Source organism: Homarus americanus, unplaced genomic scaffold (genome assembly GCF_018991925.1).
Source record: "Homarus americanus isolate GMGI-L3 unplaced genomic scaffold, GMGI_Hamer_2.0 scaffold54443, whole genome shotgun sequence".
Lineage (NCBI taxonomy): Eukaryota > Metazoa > Arthropoda > Malacostraca > Decapoda > Nephropidae > Homarus > Homarus americanus.
Genome location: NW_024750852.1, coordinates 5,042,352 through 5,062,570, shown reverse-complemented (window position 1 = coordinate 5,062,570; position 20,219 = coordinate 5,042,352). Strand labels below are relative to the sequence as shown.

General features: G+C 36.6%; 1 protein-coding gene across 9 annotated transcripts in view; it reads left to right on the top strand.

Moving 5' to 3' along the window:
• Window positions 1–19,786, top strand: part of LOC121854378 (kinase D-interacting substrate of 220 kDa B-like) — a 160,618-nt gene extending 140,832 nt beyond the window's left edge. For all 9 annotated transcript variants that reach the window (XM_042349013.1, XM_042349012.1, XM_042349011.1 and 6 more), the window contains 4 exons: window positions 1,867–2,002; window positions 15,910–16,093; window positions 16,363–16,510; window positions 18,648–19,786. In XM_042349013.1, the coding sequence (XP_042204947.1) occupies window positions 1,867–2,002; window positions 15,910–16,093; window positions 16,363–16,510; window positions 18,648–19,181 (1,002 nt within the window). In that variant the 3' untranslated portion in view covers window positions 19,182–19,786. The remainder of the gene's footprint in view (window positions 1–1,866; window positions 2,003–15,909; window positions 16,094–16,362; window positions 16,511–18,647) is intronic.
• The last annotated feature ends 433 nt before the right edge of the window (window positions 19,787–20,219 follow it).

Sequence of the window (20,219 nt, the reverse complement as noted above, 5' to 3'; positions counted from 1 at the left end):
TTGGAACATTGTGGGAATATTGTATAGTATTGTGCTGTATACAGTATATAAATCTATTATATCAGATGATTATTACATTAGCAGAGACCCAGTTATCATGTTTCCATTATGGTATCGCTAGAAGAATCTTGCTCTCTAACTCCTGTTACTTTAGATATATTGAAAACAAAAAATATGATACTCCTCCCCTACAATTGGCTTCCATCTGCAGAAGAAAAAAAGGGGGGGGGGGACTAAAATCACTTTAAATTAATGAGTATTGTACCAGAACATCATGTCAGACCTGCCCTTTACTCAGTACCTCTTAAACAAATAGATTAATTATAACCTTCTTGTTGGACAAGAGAAAATCCAGCCCATACTATCCATCCTGCAGTGCTGACTTAAAGAATTTGGAGATGCCAGTGCCATTGCTCTCTTGTGAGAATGATACTGTTTTGAGGACTGTAACTCAGCCATACAAGAACCAGATGTGTAGACACAACATTGCTGTCATGCAAACCCATGAAGAGTTCCTGTATGTCCAGTACTACCTCTACAACATAGTATTGTATAAAAGTGTATGCATTAAACTCTAAAGAAATTATGTATGTAGGTCCATTCACTCCTGTGGAGGGAACTTACTGTACTGTACCTCTAAATCAGCCTTTGTAATAGAACCTTGTAATTTTAATTCAGTCCACACCTATGAAATACCCTATTCCCTGGGCCAGGCACCCATGCCTGGTAGATGAAACTGTCCTGAGACAGTGCTGAGTTATTGACTGTGAAATTGGGTTAGTCCTCAGACACAGCTTGGGTAGAATCAACCCATATACCAACACCATTGTTGTAATTAAAGTTTTGTTGTTAATAAACATATAACAAATCTTGTGCAGTGACACGAAAAAAGCTGAGGACAAGCTCTTACAAATACTGTACTGTCGCTAATTAAGAAGGGCGTAAAACCAGCCTTAAAACTCCACTACTGCTAAAAGTAGAAGCCAAAGCACTTAGTTCCATGGCTTTTTAAGGGTGTAGAAGTTATTGCTGATGTATCCAAACAGGATGCAGTCATAGCTGTAACAGGAATTGGCTCATTTAACAGATGAGATGTGCATATTTTGATGTAGCACCATAAGACAAGGCCTTCTACCACAGGTGACTCATTTCTAAACATCCCTTCTTAGGGACTTGGCTATAATGAGAAGGTGCAACAATTGAATGAATTTGTGCCTTAGTGGTGTAATTTGTGAGTCACTTAGGGAGGATATTAAGTCATAAGAGGATTTAGTAAAGTTTTAATTGCACTTTAATTAATATCTTAACTGAAATTGTTCTGAACTTAATGAATCCAGAAGACTGACTAGAGTCACTAGACAGTACTACAATATTTACATTACTGTGGTAAGAGTTGATTAGTTGCTGTAGTCCACTAGTTATGGTAACATTCATTATTAGTATCGTATTCATGGCTATACTGTACAGTACCTGTATTATGAGTTCCTGTACATCTGTAATCACGGAAATTGATCTTGGCACAAGACTGTTGTAGTGTTATACTGTAGTTCAGTAGTTGCTAGGAAATTTATGACACTTTTAATGGTAATTTTCCTCATCATAGGAATTATTTTATTAGTCATTATTTACTACTGAGCAACATATTTTAATAATTACCTTGTAGGCAAATACCTTTACTGTGCAGTATAATAATTATTTTCATCCTTGTGTGGCAGTACCTCAGTGTAAAAAACAGTGATATAATAAGTACTGCTTATTTAACTCTACTGTTTATGTAAAGTCAGTTCCAGGTTAACTAGTCATTCTGTTTTATGCTTCCTCTCCTTTGATAGCTCCTGGTGCTTATCTTTTATACCACATTGGCAGGTGACAATGGAGGAACAGTTGATCTTTGGGGCACTGCAGACACTTAATGAAGAAGCATGTGAGGATGTGTTGGAGGAGCAGGAGAAAAGGAGCGATCAACCCCCCACACCCACACACCTTGCAACTATACCCTCAGGTCAGTGGGAGGCTCCAAGATTGAGTTAACATAGATTTTTTAAAGGTGAGTCACATGCAGTTGTAGTTTCTGTAAGGTTAAGGTGTCTACAAGATGGCAAGATGCAGTTGTAAGGTTTGAATTATGTATTTTGCTGTTGATAGTGGCATGCTTTTATAGCTCTTTTTAATGGTACTGTACTGTAATTGTACTTACCCCCCAAAGCCCTTGTGTATGGGGTCCCCTCTGTGCTGAATAAAAGTGCTTAACATTAGCTAAATTAATTATCAAAAGTGGCATCCCTTGGTTGAAGGGGTTAAAATCGGTTTTATTTTCTGGTTTTTACTCTTGCTAACATTGTGATAGGGCAGTACAGGTACATCGGAATGTCTGTGAAGTACAGGTACATCAGAATGTCTGTGAATCCATTCTTAGTAAGGGCAAAATATACAGTAGTTAAGAGAAATTGAATTGTAAAATTTGCCTTGAAATTATAAACAAATTATGAAGACTGCTGTGTACTGTACTGGTAATATCACATTTGCTTTCCACTACAATATTTTTTTGCAAAAATGAAGTTCAATTTGTTAGTATTGTGGTTGCTTCACCACCTACAGAGTGCAGAACATTTTAATGCATTATTCATATCAAGAACACCAATTTCATGGCATGTCAGCCTTTACTAGGTGGAAAGAATACATATGCTTCTCAAAACCATTGGTCAAGGACAGAAGACCTTGACATTAGCATCCAGGACAAATCTGAACTACAGTACTGTATTAGTAAACCTATTCTACAGCATCTATAGCCCTAAAAAGCAATAGAACTGTATTTTGAAGCCAAGGCCTTTCCTTCATGGATAATACAGGGAGGAGGTCAGATGAGCACATTGTTTCTGGCTATTTATGTACATTTTAAGGAGATTAGATCAATCATGAAAACCCGTGGTGTATTTCAAGTTAAGGGTGTTAAAGATGTTTAGTTGTTTGGATATTACTGATGAGCTGCTTGGGAACTAGTATAACTTCTGTGTCAAGGAAACATCCAGTTTCACAGTGAGTAATCTGGACTGTCTTTTCGATGGGTTACTTTTCTGGTCTTGCCTATTATCAGGCTTGGAGTTATGAGGAAGCTCTCTGGTGTGTGCTGAAATAGAATTACATTAATATTTGTTTTATTGATGGTAGGAAATATCATTGTGATTCCCCCATCAGGAGTTAATGGATCTGCTTGTAATATTTATTTTATTATTATTATTATTAATTTTTTTTGTAGATGTTATGTCTAATAACTTACAAGAACTATGTATGGAATCTGTGAATCAGTTAATATTAGTTTAGATCATTGAGTGTGATCAGTTTGGTCATTTTGCCTTTTTCTCATATCAGGCTTATGACTCTTCATCTGTGTGCTGCTGCTGGGTAGAACTCACACAAGAAAGGTAGCTCTAAAGTTGAATAATCCCTGTTATTTATATTGCTTACATTCATGTGAGCTGTTTGTTTTTTGCCCTAGCAACATGAATTCTTGTGTTAAAAGCATAAACATATGGTTGAACTTTCACATAGTTTTATAGAAGTGAAATTTATGAATCCTGTGCAGTCTTGGTGTGTGACAGGTTGCTCCACAAGAGAATAAATCATAGTCACTGTTTGGTGCACAATCTCTGCTGCTCTTTAGGCTCTTTTGATCCCAAAGAATGTGGCTCTTTTAACATGATCTTTGAAAGCATTTATATGTTGCAAAGGAAAATATTCTGTCACCCTTTTTTGTATAAGAAAGATATAAAATTTCCTGAAAGAATATGTTTGGGACCAAGATAACAAGCTCAGAGATATTGTCACATTGCTGTAGAAGACTTGTGAGTGTATGGTGTTGTCATTTTCTTCTGATCATCTAGAGTCAGGAGATGCAGTTTCTTAGGCTATAAGTTTGGTACAGGTAACCAGTGAGAAATATTCACTGGAAATGGTTTTTATCCCTAAGCCATGAGAAACACAATCCTTGACCTGGAACTATGGTCAATGCTGCATTCATGTTAACAATGCCAATTCTTGTGAAAATATACAGTACACCAATTTGAGCTGTATTGTATTTTTGTTAGTTTTAGTACTTTATTTACTTAATAAACATTTTGTAGTTTGATTACAGTTCTGTACTTATATTACTCCCTAGACCAAATTTAAATGAATAAAAACTCAAAATTATGTAAGGAAGTGGACTGCTGTTGAACTAAATCTATTTTCCCATACAATATAACTCTTAAGGAGCCTAACCTCATGAAACATCCTCCTTGGAGACAAAGAAAATCTACTTTCCTGCAAATTTATGACAATAATACTGTAATACTTTTCAACATAATACACCAATCATTATTTAAGAACTAAATATAAATGTAATTATATTTACCAGTTCCATCATGGCATCTCGTATAATGTTCTCTAGTACTTAACGCACTCACTTGCCTATAAGTATTTGTGGAGTAGCAATCACCCTTTGTGAATATAGGACTCACATATGCCATTTTTCTGTCATTGGGAATTTTAAGGGGCTCATTGCACAACTCTCTTAGCACTCTGGGATACACGCTGTCAGGGCACGGGTTCTTATGAACGTTTAGCCTTGACAGTTTGTTCATAATACAGTACACTCTTCTGAGAGCATATGTGTGTGTCAGCACTGTGTCGAACCATCTTTCCTGAAATGCAGGGAGATTGTTCGCATCCTTTCATGAACACTGAGGAAACAAATTTATTTAATGCCTCCACTTTTTCCTGATGGGAGCTTGAGTAACTACCATCTTCAAGTCCCAGGTCTGTTATGCCCACATTTGTCTTTAATTTCGATTTTGCATAATGGTAGAAAGCCTTTAGGTTTCACTTGACCTTGTTTGCAATCTACCTCCAAAACTCTATTTGAGGCGTTGTGTGGAAAAACTAGCACAAGCACCATTCTCATTTTTTGTCAGGAAATACATTCAAAGTTTGCAACATTCAGAAATTGATAACACAGAAAGATTTCTAGTTAGAATGTTGCAGTTTGTTTTAAAATGAAGCTGAATGTTTCTAAATTATGCAAATAATTTTTTGCAACGATACTGTTAACCTCACCTAACTTAACCAAAAATGATGTTTCCTTAATGTTTTGTCATAAAACTCAGGTAAATGTTTTTGTTTTCCAATCATGATTATCATAATAAAAATACACCCTAAATTGATTTTCCACTGTGGGAGGCTTCACTGTCATCAGGCTCTGGGACACCGACTCCCTAGGTGGCTTCTGAGAATAAAACATTACTGAAGAGAAGCCTCCAATCGACATAGAGGATTCAGGCTGGGCCTCAACATCATCAACGTAGTCACTATCACTTGACATTGTTGTGTAGTGATAAAACACAACCGCAAACGGCGATATTAATGAAGAAAAGCACGCTCCCTTAGCACGAGATGCACTTCCTCCACACTCAAGTCTCAAGACATGGACTGAAAAAAGTGTGCCACCAGCCCTGCCCGGCATGCAGTTCTGCTTGCTGATTGGCTGCCTCCACCATCAAACTGTCTTCTTACCCCCAAACCCCTACCTCCAAACCCACAAACACACTTACAGCCTTATGACATAAGGCCGTATGTTTCACACAAAGAATTTGGCGGATGTGCTGCATTCACCACGCAAAAATGGTCAAAATGTCGCTTTGATGAGATACTGACCAGAGTTAGGTTTTTGTCTATGGACTTTTAACCATATGGTCAGTGACATTTTTGCACTACATCCATCACTTTATGAAAATAGGGTGTTTTAGAACCGTTTGCAGTCATAAACGTGATTGTGGCCTGGTTGGCGCTTGTGCTAGTTTCTCCATGCAGTGCCTCATTTCAGCGTTTTACACTCTGACTATGCTTGGTTCTTGGACCTGGCATACATCCTTTTGTCCTGCTCATCATTTGTCACGATGCATCTCTTGAATTTCTGAGATGGGTTGGGACAAATGATGAACAGGACAGAAGGATGTATGCCAGGTCCAGAAATCAAGCAGAGTGTAGAAGGGCTGAAAATCCTCGCATGTTTTGGTAATTTTGATATTGATTTCATATAGGCAAGCACCCATACCACCATCAGCTGACACAACAGAAACTAATAACCGATCAGAAAATGATATACAGTACTGTACTACAAAAAAATAAATCAAAATACTGTACAGTAAGCCTTTCCAATACCAGACTAATTGTGCTAGCTCTGTCCCTTATTGGGAGGGTTTCATTTTTTCCTTGTGTATACACAAAATAATACAATGAGAATTTCTTACAACATTTCTGACCATCAAAATGCACAACTGATCCTGTAATGAATACTTTACAGTACGAACTGTTTATAAAAATTCAACTTACCTTAGTTATGGGGTTACAGTTCTTGCACTTCTGCTGGCCTGGTACAGGCTAATGGTCCGTCCTCCTGTGCCACGCATATGGAAGCAGTGAATTACTCATAGTCACTGTCTTCAACCTAATGGAAGACACAGAGATACCTTTTTTTCAAATTTTTAAATAATTTCAAGCATCTTCACTATTGAAACAGATATTTTTGCCCTCTTTATGAAAACTTTTTGCATGGGTACTTACTTTTAGCACTATCACACATAAAACGCAGTAATAGCACTCCACAATGACCCTATTACTCCACACTAACCTGACCTGAAAGCTCATCTTTAAAAATAACTGATTAGTTCATAGAAAATGTTTGTGTAGCTGTCCGCTTACCATTTGTGAACACATTTAGTTTGAGTAAATGGACAGCTACACGAACATTTTCTATGAACCAATCAGCTACTTGTAACTATAGATGAGGGGCATGGCTTACAAGACAGGTTAGCATGGAAAAAGTATAATTACCTGCAGCAACTACTCTCATGAGGTTTTTGGACAGCTGAGATGCTGAACTCCATTGCATCTGATAAGCTCCAACAAGCACCAACTGGCTGGTCAATATTGTACAAATGCTCTCATTAACAGATTTTATTGACTTGGTCAGGTAATTATACCAGACGAAAAAAAGTTGGTTATTGGGAATATCCAGCATTGAGAGGTCCATTATTGAGAGGTTCTACTGTTGCCTTGGTGAAACAAAGAAATTAAAGACATGAGGCAGATGTCGTCCTTGAAACAAGACTATACTGAGAATGTGGTGTTGTGTAGAAGAAAGATTTATGGTGCTGTAGCTACCAATGTCTTCATGCATGTATTCTAAGTACCATAGATCAATACACAAGACGTAAACTATTAAAGATTATATAAAAGAAAGTCATCCTGAATTTTCTTTCTGAATTTGCTCCTGGCCAAAATTGACTTGACTCAACAAGCATCTGAGCCTGTTCACATTTTGTTCCATTCTTCTACAGAGTGTGTGGTTATAGAACATTTATAAGAACATTTATAAGCTCAACCATAGTCAATCTCTAAACATATCTGTGCATATTTTATTGTTCAAAGCTCTTATAGTTTGGTTCCCTTGATCTCTTGCCTCTTCAGATCCTCATCAGACCTTTTACTGTACCTAAATGTTTATGGAAAACCCTGTCACTGATGCACAGGAATTATGAAGGGTTAAATTAAAATAATTAGTTTTCACATCTTAATACAATCATTTGCATTTTGAATATGGTACTACTTCTTTGATGTAATATTACGGGTATATTGTAGTTCTGTTTTGCTTGGGAGCATGTTAAGTAGATGATATTTTGTTTTCTTGTACGTACAGTACTTTTACTAATGCCTGACATTAGTTTTCTCCTCATTGGAGAAATTTCTTTGGAAAATTTTGAAAAGTATTTACTTGTAGGAAAGAGCATTTAAAAAAAAAAAGCTGTTTTTTTCTAAAAAACAGTTTTTGTGATATAGCTCAGAATGCGAAATCAGCAATGCTACCTAGGTATGTTAATTCCTAGCCAATTCGCCAGGCCAACATACAGGCAATTAAAACATCTAATAATTACTGTACTTAATAAGTAATATTAGGGGGACACGTAGCTACCTGGCATTAAATTGCAATTCTCAAAACCCCCTCCTTCATCCCCCAGTATACGCATCATGACCTTCATCTCTTGCCTCAGAGCGAGCAGTAAATAAAACTCAACTCTCGAGGGGTGGAGATGGGTGGGTTATGGACGTCGCATTCCGAGCTATATCACAAAAACTGTTTTTTAGAAAAAAACAGCTTTTTGTTCAAGCTCTGAATGCGACGTTAGCAAGAATGCCCGAGCAGGAGGTGGAGAGGGAGGTGACTTTGCATACAAGGCTCCGCTGACTGAGGTCCAGATTATATTATAAACCGTTTGGAATATTTCCAAAATTAGGAACATTTACCGGAAGGTAAAATGTTAATTTACTCAAAAAGGATACTCACTTTATTGTGATGAGGAAGAAGGTCCTGGTTGTGGAGATTGACTAGATCGGGGAGGGAAACCCGGCACCACCACATTTGAAACATCTCTCAGAGATAGATGAAGATAGCTGTTTTTGAAGATATCCAAAATCCCATTTCCTTGATCTGACTGAGACTTATTTGCTGCAGAAAGGCCACAGACCCTGCATATTTCCTAGTGTCATTGCTGACGTTGCATTCAGAGCATGAACAAAAAAAAAAAAAAATAAATAAAAAAAAATATATATATATATATATATATATATATATATATATATATATATATATATATATATATATATATATATATATATATATATATATATATATATATATATATATATATATATATATATATATATATATATATATATATATATATATATATATATATATATATATACACACACAGTAAGCCTCACTTTTACGCTGTCAATTGAACCCATGGCGGTCCGCGTAAAGTGAGAAACGCGTAAAGTGAACAACATAACATATGGGATTAATTTAAATAGAGACCGGGCCGAACCCCAAACTTCACTTTTTCAGACACAATACCTACGTTGTAGTAAAAATAACTTCTTAATTTTATGATGGTATGCACACACAATTAATAATTAAGAGAAATATCAACAAAATTAGGTTTTTTAACACTTACATTAGTAGAAAAGATGGCTGGGCACACGGGGATGGGGGGTTGGTTCCGAGGCAGAGGGCAGATTATTGGCCCTCACCTGTATCACTTGTATTAATTGTATCACTATCCACCACAGAGGCTTGCAGGGCCTCTTTGTCAAACCCCTCAAAGTCCATATAAGTCCATATCCTCACTATCATTATCACTATCACTGACTTGGGCCGGCTGTGGTGGGTGGCTGGTGAAGAACTCGGTAATGTTTTGATGACTGAGAGACCTTGTGCGCACCCTGCTCGCGCCGCTCTCCGCGTAAAAGGGTACACACACCGCGGAAAGTGAGTATTCTGGTTTCGGCAGGGTACCACGTAAACGTGGAAACGCGTAAAGTGAAGCCGCATAAAGCGGGGTCTTACTGTGTATATATATATATATATATATATATATATATATATCTTGAATAGCTAAAATACTCCGTTGTTTCCATTTTCCGTGTGATTTTATCAAGATATATATATATATATATATATATATATATACAGTATATATATATATATATATATATATATATATATATATATATATATATATATATATATATATATATATATATATATATATATATATATATATATATATATATATATATATATATATATAATCAACGACCTCACCAGCAAGGAATCGAACCCTCGACCTACTGGGTGGGACTAGGGAACGCTTACCGGCTAGGCCACAAGGACACTAAAAGCAGTTCTAGACTCTGTTATATTTCACACAAAGCCTGTTCATCGAGCTGATGGCGCCGTGAACCTCATTGGGAAACTGCCCGTGCCTCTTATGTGGTGTCAGTAGCATTTTACCGAATCCAGCTGGTATGAAACGCGAGGTACATATATATACTTCATTTTTAGTCCATATAACACGCGGACTTTGAACATATAATCAACGACCTCACCAGCAAGGAATCGAACCCTCGACCTACTGGGTGGGACTAGGGACTAAAAATGAAGTATATATATATATATATATATATATATATATATATATATATATATATATATATATATATATATATATATATATATATATATATATATATATATATATATATATATATATATATATATATATATATATATATATATATATATATATATATATATATATATATATATATATATATATATATACTACACACACACACACACACACACACACACACACACACACACACACACACACACACAGTATTACCCGCTTTACACGATTTCACTTTCCGCGGTTTCTCATTTACGCGGTACCCTGCCGAAACCAGAATGCTCACTTTCCGCGGTTTCTCATTTACGCGGTACCTTGCCAGAACCTGACTTTCACTTTCCACGGTGCATCTACTCATATACACGTGAAGTATAATTTTTTTTTTTTTATTTAGCTCATAAAATTCATACAAATTACCTGGCCAGAATATAATTTATATTGCTGGAATTCTTACAATATGATGATCATTTTGAATATAAACATCATGGATTTTGCATTAGACATACAAATTTTAGATCTAATGTAATAATTTGGTTTACACAAAGCAAGTATTTTATCTTTTGTGCAAAATATATGAAGTTTACATTCAAAATATTCCCTGACCTGCAAGGAATCCAGAAAGGTCAATTATATTATCCTAACTTTAGTCTGAGGTATTATTTATTACTAAACGTTAAAATCTAGTGTTTCACCCAATCATTTCTCAGAGAGGTAGGGGCCAGTGAGCTGGGAAGATGGGGGGGGAGGGGGATTTGAGTCTATTATTTGAATGGACATTAACCTGGCGACTGTATTTCTCTTAAATATTAATTGTGTGAGCATACCATCATAAGATTTAGATGTTATTTTTACTACAACATAGGTATTGTGTCGGAAAAAGTGGAGTTTGGGGGTCGGGCCAGTCTCTATTGGAATTAATCCCATATGTTCTGTTGTTCACTTTACGCGGTTTTCACTTTCCGCGGTACCCTGTGGGTTCAATTGACCGCGTAAATCGGGGTACTACTGTATATATAAAAACCTTCAAGTCATAATTTATCACTTTACAATACCACCTCAGATAGCTCAGTACACTACATATTACTAACAGTTATAAGAAAGTGTGTGAAGAAAAGCACTAACACCTTAGTAGTACAGTAGTGAAGATCAAGACATACAGTAGGAGGAAAGACTTAAGATAGACTGATATATAACACTAACCCTGTAGAGGCTGATGATGAGGGCAGTGGCGAAGAATATCTGCAGTTCCTGGTGCGAGAAGACAGAGGCCATGGGGGGTCACCCACCCCCAGGTGCTCATCTACATATTCACCAATGTGACAAAGTAAGTCTTCTGTTAGGTAGACTTGCAAAAGGGTATGTTTAGGATCGGAAGACATAATACTGTAAACACATACTGTTTTAACAATAACATTTCCTACTCTTTTATGTGTTAGTGCCTTACTTGTAATTTAAGCAGTGCTTACTTACCTTAATTAAGCATTACTGTACAATGATAGTTTTTGCATTTCTTGAAGGATTACTGTGGCAACAGAGAAACTGAGGTGAGAAACTTGATAGCTAACTACTTGCTTAAGGATACATATACTGTACCTGTAATGTCCTAGATTAAATAAGTTTCATTGTATTGTACCTATTTATGCTGTGAATATTTCCACGTTCACAATATTTTTGTGCCTTCACTACTTCAATGGTAACAGATGCAATATGTTCCCAAGTTGATCCTGTAAATGTTTATTAACACTGATATTTTTCAATAAAATCTTCAACAACTGATGGTTCTATACCACATACTAGAGCTTGAGAATTATCACATGCCCCCTCATGCCTGGTTAACCCTTTCAATCTTGACCTCAGATACGGCCTAAAGGTTAAGTAAAAAAAGAAAATTAACTTATAAATTAATCATGAATTATATTAAAAGAAGAAAACATCAGAACATAATAAGGAAACCATTGTTCACAATTTTAGAGTTTTGTTATGCTTCCTCTACAGTACAATAATTTAGGTCACTGTCATGAGGTTGTGCTTCTCTCTGTCACCCTGATGATGATTGTGAAGCACAGAGTAAAATATATCTGCTGGTGATATATGGCAAATACATAATTATTTAGAAACTGAATAATGCTCAGTTGGGTGGAAAAACTAGTTTGTATGGCATACGTATCTAGGCTGAGTAGGACAGTTGTAGACTTCCATATGCTATACAGTATATAGTAGAAGACTTAAAGTGTTAATATGCTCGTATGGTAGTGGTTCAACAATTTTAGGTTTTTCTTTCAGTCTGATTGTTCAACAAGTCCATGATCATCATCGTTGTAACTGAGAGTTCTGATGCAAATGACCCCTCAAGCTACAGTAATTTTAAACTGCAGTTGTAAGATTTTTATGACCTATTCTGACATCTGATCAGTTGAGAGGTACCTGAAAGCATTGTAAAGCCAATGTGAAATGAAGCAAATTCTACAATGTATTGAAACTAGAAGAAATTTAATATGTGAGTTTTGTTACCCTTATCAACTTTGAAGTTATATCATGTAGTGGGATAAACTACCATATATGTTGGTGGTATGGCGGTAACACTCATATGTTTCACTACTATGTATTGGGTTAAATTCCTGGCCTGGGACAGATGTGAGGAGGGTATTTTTCACCGTGACTCTACGAAATAAAAGGTTTTCTTCAGGTACTCCAGTTTCCTCTTGCACAAACATGGGACAATAAATGTCATAGCAAAGTAGCACAATACAGACCAGCTGCCTGAATGGCTAGAAAACTGTTACTGTAATTGGTGAATACAGTTGGGTCTTCATTTACACGGTCAATTGAACCCGCGGAGTACCGCGTAAAACGAGAAACGCTTAAATGAAATAACAGAACATATGGGATTAATTGAAATAGAGACTGGGCCGACCCCCAAACTCCACTTTTTCCGACAATACCGACACAATACCTACGTTGTAGTAAAAATAACATCTTAATTTTATGATGGTATGCACACACAATTAATATTTAAGAGAAATACAGTCACGGTTAATGTCCATTCAAATAATGGACTCAACTCCCACCCCACCCCCCCTCTTCCCACGCTCACTGGCCCCTCCTTCTCTGAGAAATGTTTGGGTGAAAACAGAAGGCTTACATTTTTGGTAATAAATAATACCTCAGACTAAAGTTAGGATAATATAATTGACATTGCTGGATTCCTTGCAAAACCAGGAATATTTTAAATATAAACTTCATGTATTTTGCACAAAAGATAACATTTTGGCTCTTTCTAATCAAAATTCTTACATTAGATCTAAAATTTGTATGTCTAATGCAGATTCCATGATGTTTATATTTAAAATAATTACAATCTTATAAGAATTCCAGCAATGTAAATTATATTCTGGCCGGGTAATTTGTATGAATTTTATGAGCTAAAACAAATATCTTCAGTAAATAAACAAATTACCGGTATACTTCACCCCTCGTAAATGACCAAATTTACCGAGTAAACAAAACCCGCGTAAATCCAGACTCAACTGTACTTGTATAATAAATTAGGAATGTGTACCCACACAATAACACAGCAACAAAGATCAGAGAACAACGGGTGCAAATTCATGGTACAGTGGGGTATGCTATAACGAACGTAATTGGTTCCAGAATCTCGTTCGTTATAGCATTCGTTCGTTATAGGATTAATCCGTTCCAGGCCCCCAAATACAACCGCTTAACACTGAAAAAATTCTGTGGAAAATGTAAAAAATACGGTACTTTATCTTACCTTAGTGTTATTCAGCATGCAGGTACCCCTAAACACTGGCACATCACTATCACTTCCACTGGGAGTCTTGGCTTTAAGGTCCTCAAACAATTGTTTAGCCTTCTCACAAATTATAGCTTCACTAATGTTACCACCTGCCATTTCTTTCTCCTTTATCCACACTAAGAGTAAATTTTCCATCTCTTCAATCACATTACACCTTGCTTTGCTAAGTCTAAAGATTCCCTTAGCCACTTGCACAGTTTTTAACTCCTCTTTATTCTTCAAAATCGTACATATAGTCGATTTAGCCATCCCATATTCATCACTAAGTTTCGCAATGCTTCTTCCATTCTCACGTTTCTTTATAATTTCTTTCTTAGTTTCAAGGGTTATTAGCTTTCTCACTCGCTTTGGACGACTCATTGTTACAATTGTATACTTGTATAACAAAATAGTTATACAAATAACGCGAATTTCCACATCAAAAGACGAAATTTCAACAATAACAGTGGTGCACTGGCTACACAATGAGACAAAGATGGCGCCTGACGCTCTTGTTGTGGGTCGCGGTACAACAATATTCATGCGCCAGGCGAAATAGTCCGGTATTCATCCGCGTTCGTTGTAGGAGTTGCGTTCGTTATAGCATTCTCAATTTTATAGGTAAAACCGTTCGTTATAGGAATATTCGTAGTAGGATCCATTCGTTATAGCATACCCCACTGTAATACTGTACAGTTTACATTTTTATTTAATTCTTCTTTTGGTCCTTATGCACTTCTACAATATTCTCAGGAATAAACGAATATGCTAAGCACTCTTGTGCTGGCACAACCTCTCCTGCTCAGCTGCATCTCACGCTGAGAGCACCCCTCCTGTAAGCAGAAATGTGGGAACAGTGGACCGGCTCCATCAACCAACTAAGTTTCTCACACTAGCCTCATGGGCTGACAGGTGTATCTCTAATGATGCAATTTGGGTCTGGATTGCTCTACCCAACGTTAAAAAAAAAAAAAAAAAGAGTTCATGTTACCGACACGACCTGCTCCAAAAGACTGTGAGAGGGTGAGATTTCCAGCCATGGCAAGGAGTGCCAAAGGGTTAATGTACTTTGATTGCCCCAGGGAGTGTGTGACCCAGCTTTGCTAGCTGCTCCCATCTTATGTGTTGGCTTTAGGAAGGGCATCCAACCATAAAACTTTACTTCAACATGCCTGATGACAACTGGGTCACCGGAGCAATGTCTATCTCCTGGTCTCTACTGCATATTCTGGGGTGGTTCCCTGGGTTTACTGTGCTGAGCAGGGGGGGACATCGCATTCTGGTTTTATTCAACAGCTGCCATCAGGTAATCATGGTTAACCCACACAAAAATGGAAAATGGCCAGAAGATGTTGATGATGAAACCTGACACACTACATAACAGAGGCATTGTATCTGATGGTGCACCAGTATCAATAGTCCTACTTAGTTAGGTTCCTGTACTGTTTGTGGCTAAGTTGATCATGCTGACAGCTTAAAGCATGGAGTTTCTTACTACAGTAATCTCAAGATATCTATCTTGGTAGTCTTGACCAGCCTCCACAAGAGGGGATGTATAATCTTGGATGTCTCTTTGATATCAGTGGATTGGTGTCCTGGCCAAGAGGCTCATGAGCTCAGGTTACCCAGGAGGGTTGGATCATGCACCTGATATTCAGCATAACACTACTGAATTGCATAGATCATAACAGAAGGTTTAATGAAGTTAGTGTCCTCCCTGTATAGCCAGTCAATCGTTCTTGGTCTTCTTCTCTTGCTCTTTCCATTGATATTAGCCGCTGTCCCTGAAGCTAATAAAAATGTAAGTGTTTATTTTTAAAGTTTTCTATTTCATTACATTAGAAAACCTGAATTTTTAGAAAGTAGTTTTTTTCCGGGCAGGATTATTATAACACCTGTACATTATAACCAAAAATCAATATACAGTATGTATATTTTTCTTGTTAAATAGTTATACCAGATTTATGATACTTTTTTTCAGGTGCATCTTACATTTGACTGAAGCCAATTTCTGTACAGAATATTAATAGCATCATTTGTACACAGGCGAGTCGAGTGAAGGTGGGGGTCGTGTGGTGGGAAATGATGAAGTGGATGTCATGTACTTGCAGTCATCACCATTGGTCTCTCATAGGGTTGTGTCAGCCCCAGTGTCGGATGCTGAATCTGCCGCACCTTCCCTTGCCTCCAGTTTCTCTCCTTACAAATCTAATAATGCTTCCCTCTCAAGGTAACACAAGTATATAAATCCATTTATTGTAATTCAAGGTTGTTCATAAGTCATACTAAGTGTTTTCATTGTGTAAATTTTTATTTTATTTTCTGCTTCTTTCCTAAGTGATTACAGTATAGCTGTTCATCAAGTCTTGAATCTAGATACATCTACAAACATGAAAACTCATTCTAAAACAAATTTCATGTCAACTTTGATAACATTAGAGTATGACAAACAAAGTTGTATTTTTCCATATATAATCTAAACCCAAAATATTTTCTCAGAGCATCATCCTTGCGGTGTTCTTCCACTTCAACTTCTCCCAAGCATAGTGCTGTAGAGAGACCTCAAGGAATATCTCAGAATGTTTCTTTCAGAACTGAGAAATCATTAAAAAGTTTTGAGCACAGAGAAGCATCGCCAATCAGAAGGGTAAGTATTTTTTGTTTACTTTATTTAATATTAATAGAGAAGGGGACAGGTATAGAGGTATACATTTAATATTACAGTCAACCCTCACTTTACGTGGTCAATTGAACCCACGGAGGCCCGCGTAAAGTGAGAAACGCGTAAAGTGAACAACATAACATATGGGATTAATTGAAATAGAGACCGGGCCGACCCCCAAATTCCATTTTTTCCGACACAATACCTATGTTCTAGTAAAAATAACATCTTAATTTTATGATGGTACACGCACACAATTAATATTTAAGAGAAATAGAGAAATACAGTCGCCAAGTTAATGTCTATTCAAATAATGGACTCAATTCCCTCCCCCTCTTCTCACACTCGCTGGCTCTTCCCTTTCTGAGAAATGTTTGGGGGAAAACACTAGATTTTAAGGTATAGTAATAAATAATACCTCAAGCTAAAGTTAGGATAATATAATTGACATTGCTGGATTCCTTGTAAGACCAGAAATATTTTGAATATAAATGTCATATATTTTGCACAAAAGATAACATATTTACTCAGAGTAAACAAAATACTTACATTAGATCTAAAATTTGTATGTCTAATGCAAAATCTATGATGTTTATATTCAAAATGATCATCAAATTGTAAGAATTGCAGCAATGTAAATTATATTCTGGCCGGGTAATTTGTATGAATTTTATGAGCTAAAACAAATATCTTCAGTTAATAAAAAAAAAAATATTCTTCACAACACTATCTGTCAATCAAAATACCCCACCTTACCTCCCCCCCTCTTCCCACCACTCTAGCTTGGTCGGTCGGTCCTTCCCTACCAGAGAAATGTTTGGGAGAAACCAGAATATTTACCTTTTTAGCAATAAATAATACCTCAGACTAAAGTTTGGATAATATAGTTCACATTGCTGGATTCCTTGCAAGACCAGGAATATTTTGAATATACACGTCATATATTTGGCACAATAGATAACATATTTGCTCTGAGTAAACAAAATACTTGCATTAGATCTAAAATTTATATGTCTAATGCAAAATCTATGATGCTTATATTCAAAATGATCATCAAATTGTAAGAATTCCAGCAATGTAAATTATATTCTGGCCGGGTAATTTGTATGAATTTTATGAGCTAAATAAAAAAATTATACTTCACCCGTGTATATGAGTAGATAAGTGGAATTCCGGTTCTGGCAGGGTACCGTGTAAATGTAGAAACTTGTAAAGTGAAACCGCGTAAAGCGAGGGTTCACTGTACAGTATCAGTCCATGACAACTGGGTTATACTCTGTTGTTAAAGACATATGTCATGGTGTGAAAGAGTATGACATGAACAGAGTAATAATTCTGACGTGTTACAGCCACAAACCAGAGGCTAATTCTCCAACTTAGAATATTTCTAAAATGGTTGAGGGAAATAACTCAATGATAATAGAAATTTATCTGACTTAATGCACTATTTATAGAGCTTACGTGACAGGGATTATTAATGTAGGTACAGGTAGTAAGAATGCAGCTCAGTAATGAAGATTGGTGAAGCAAAGACTGATGAAAATAAGTTGTATGATTATACAGGTACTCGTCAATTTACTGTACAGTAAAACCCTCTTAATCCAGACTCTTTTTATCCAGATTTCTGTTTATCCAGACTGGTAAACTACTCTGGACTAATTTCTGTTAATCCAGATTGAGTCTGGATTAACAGGAAATAGTCCAGATCAAACTGTGCGGTGGCAAAAATAAATAAACACTTTTGAATCACTTGAATCACTGACCTGCAGTATAATATATACTGTATATAATTCTTGCACATACTGGACATACAGTATTTACCACAAAGTTGGTGGTGCTGTTGATGGTTGATTTTTTGCCCCTTTGAAAAAATTTCACCAGTTTTTAGGCAGTACAGTACAGTACCTGTAATTATGGACATTTTGTGCATACTGGGGTGAAAAAGGGAATCCTCAGCCAACATTTAATGGTTAATGCTAGTACTGTATAGGTTAGTCGAGTATTATCAGGGTATGTACAGTATCACTGGCAATTTTAACCAATACAGTATTGTACTGTATTTAGTGACTTGAGTTAAGGAAAGATGTTTTAACAGCTATTTTTTTTTTTTTTTATAAAACAGATATCCTTATCAAATTCATCATCTCCATTACGTCGTGATCGACCACAATCACTCAACTTGGGCGGTGGTATCCGAGACCGAACAGCTTCAAGCCCTGTATCTCCACAAACTGATCAGTTACTCAATGATGAAGTCCCTTTAGCATCTTTACCAGACCTTCCAGAAGCAGTTGCTGGGATGAAACATGTGTCTTTAGCTGAACAGTTTTCCTCTACCTCACTGGAGAAGCTGCGGCGTATCAAGCACAAACTTCACCGTGCCCTTGGCTCTCACGATGGTGCAATTAGGGACTCTTCAGATGATGCAGAAACCTCTCCGCTTGTTCTGGCAACACCACCCTACAGCTGTACAACGCCAACTCATACTCCCCCTACCCTCACACCTGATGTTGAAAATGCCCATCCATTGAACCATTGTATGGACACCAGCAGCCACCCCATTACACCTCTCTTGCGCCAGGATGCCCTTGAGACCTCACCCACATCCCAAATAACCTGTAAACTACCATCAGTTGATCGAGAAACTCCTGTATGAAACACTAGAATGAATGCGAGACATTTGCAAATATTTTCTGAATAAATATTGCTGTTGGAAGTTTTCCATTTAAAAAAAAATCCATAAAGGAGTAAATATACAAAGCAAAAACAAGGAAACAGCATGCTGGAGGTTTCATTACCAATTTTACTTCTACTAATGTGGTACTGTAAGCTTGGCAAAGAACATTAGAGTGTGTAGGTCTATAGCAAATGGAAAGTTGTCCTCCTGTATTGTATAAGATACCAACATTTTGGAAATTGTGAAATACTAAACATGAGTGAAATTCCTAGTGAATTTTTTCATGCTAAGGGAATAACACTGCTGGATAAGAAAAAAGCTTGAAACAAGTATTTTGTGATATAGGAAACATGAATACCCGAGGCTGTGACCTTAAGCAACAATTTTATTTCAAAGACGTTGTGTGAAAAGAGACTGGAATTAAACTATAATGCAGTAGCTGGTCATATTTTACAATAAAGTATTAGAATAATATTAAAGTCAAAATACCTGTACAGTGGTCCCTCGGTTAACGACCACAATTCGTTCCAGAAGGTCGCTCGTTAACCGAAAATTTCGTCAAACGAAACCATTGTTTCAATGGGATTTGGGGTAATTGGTTCCAATTCACCTAAAATTACATACAAACTAAAAATAAATGCAGTAAAGTACACTTACTTTGAGGTGTGCATGTAGAAGGCTCCTGGTTGATGATGATGATGATTGCAATTAGAAGTGGAGTTGGAGGAGAAGAGAAGGAAGTGGGGGTGAAAGAGAAATCACCCCATGCTTCATGCTGCCATTTCACCCATAAAATTTTAAGTTTACTAGGTGTAATTCAAGATTATTTTCTTTAAATCAACACTGCACAGCGCTATATATTGTCAATATGTAAAATAAATTTTAGAATGACCAATAATTTTACTGTAAAAATGTAAAAATAGTTTATGTTCAAGAGAGTCTCAAGCAAGATGTTACCTCCACTGAGCAGAGACACAAACTGACGCCTGCTGGGTGAGTCAAGTGGCTGTTTCTCAC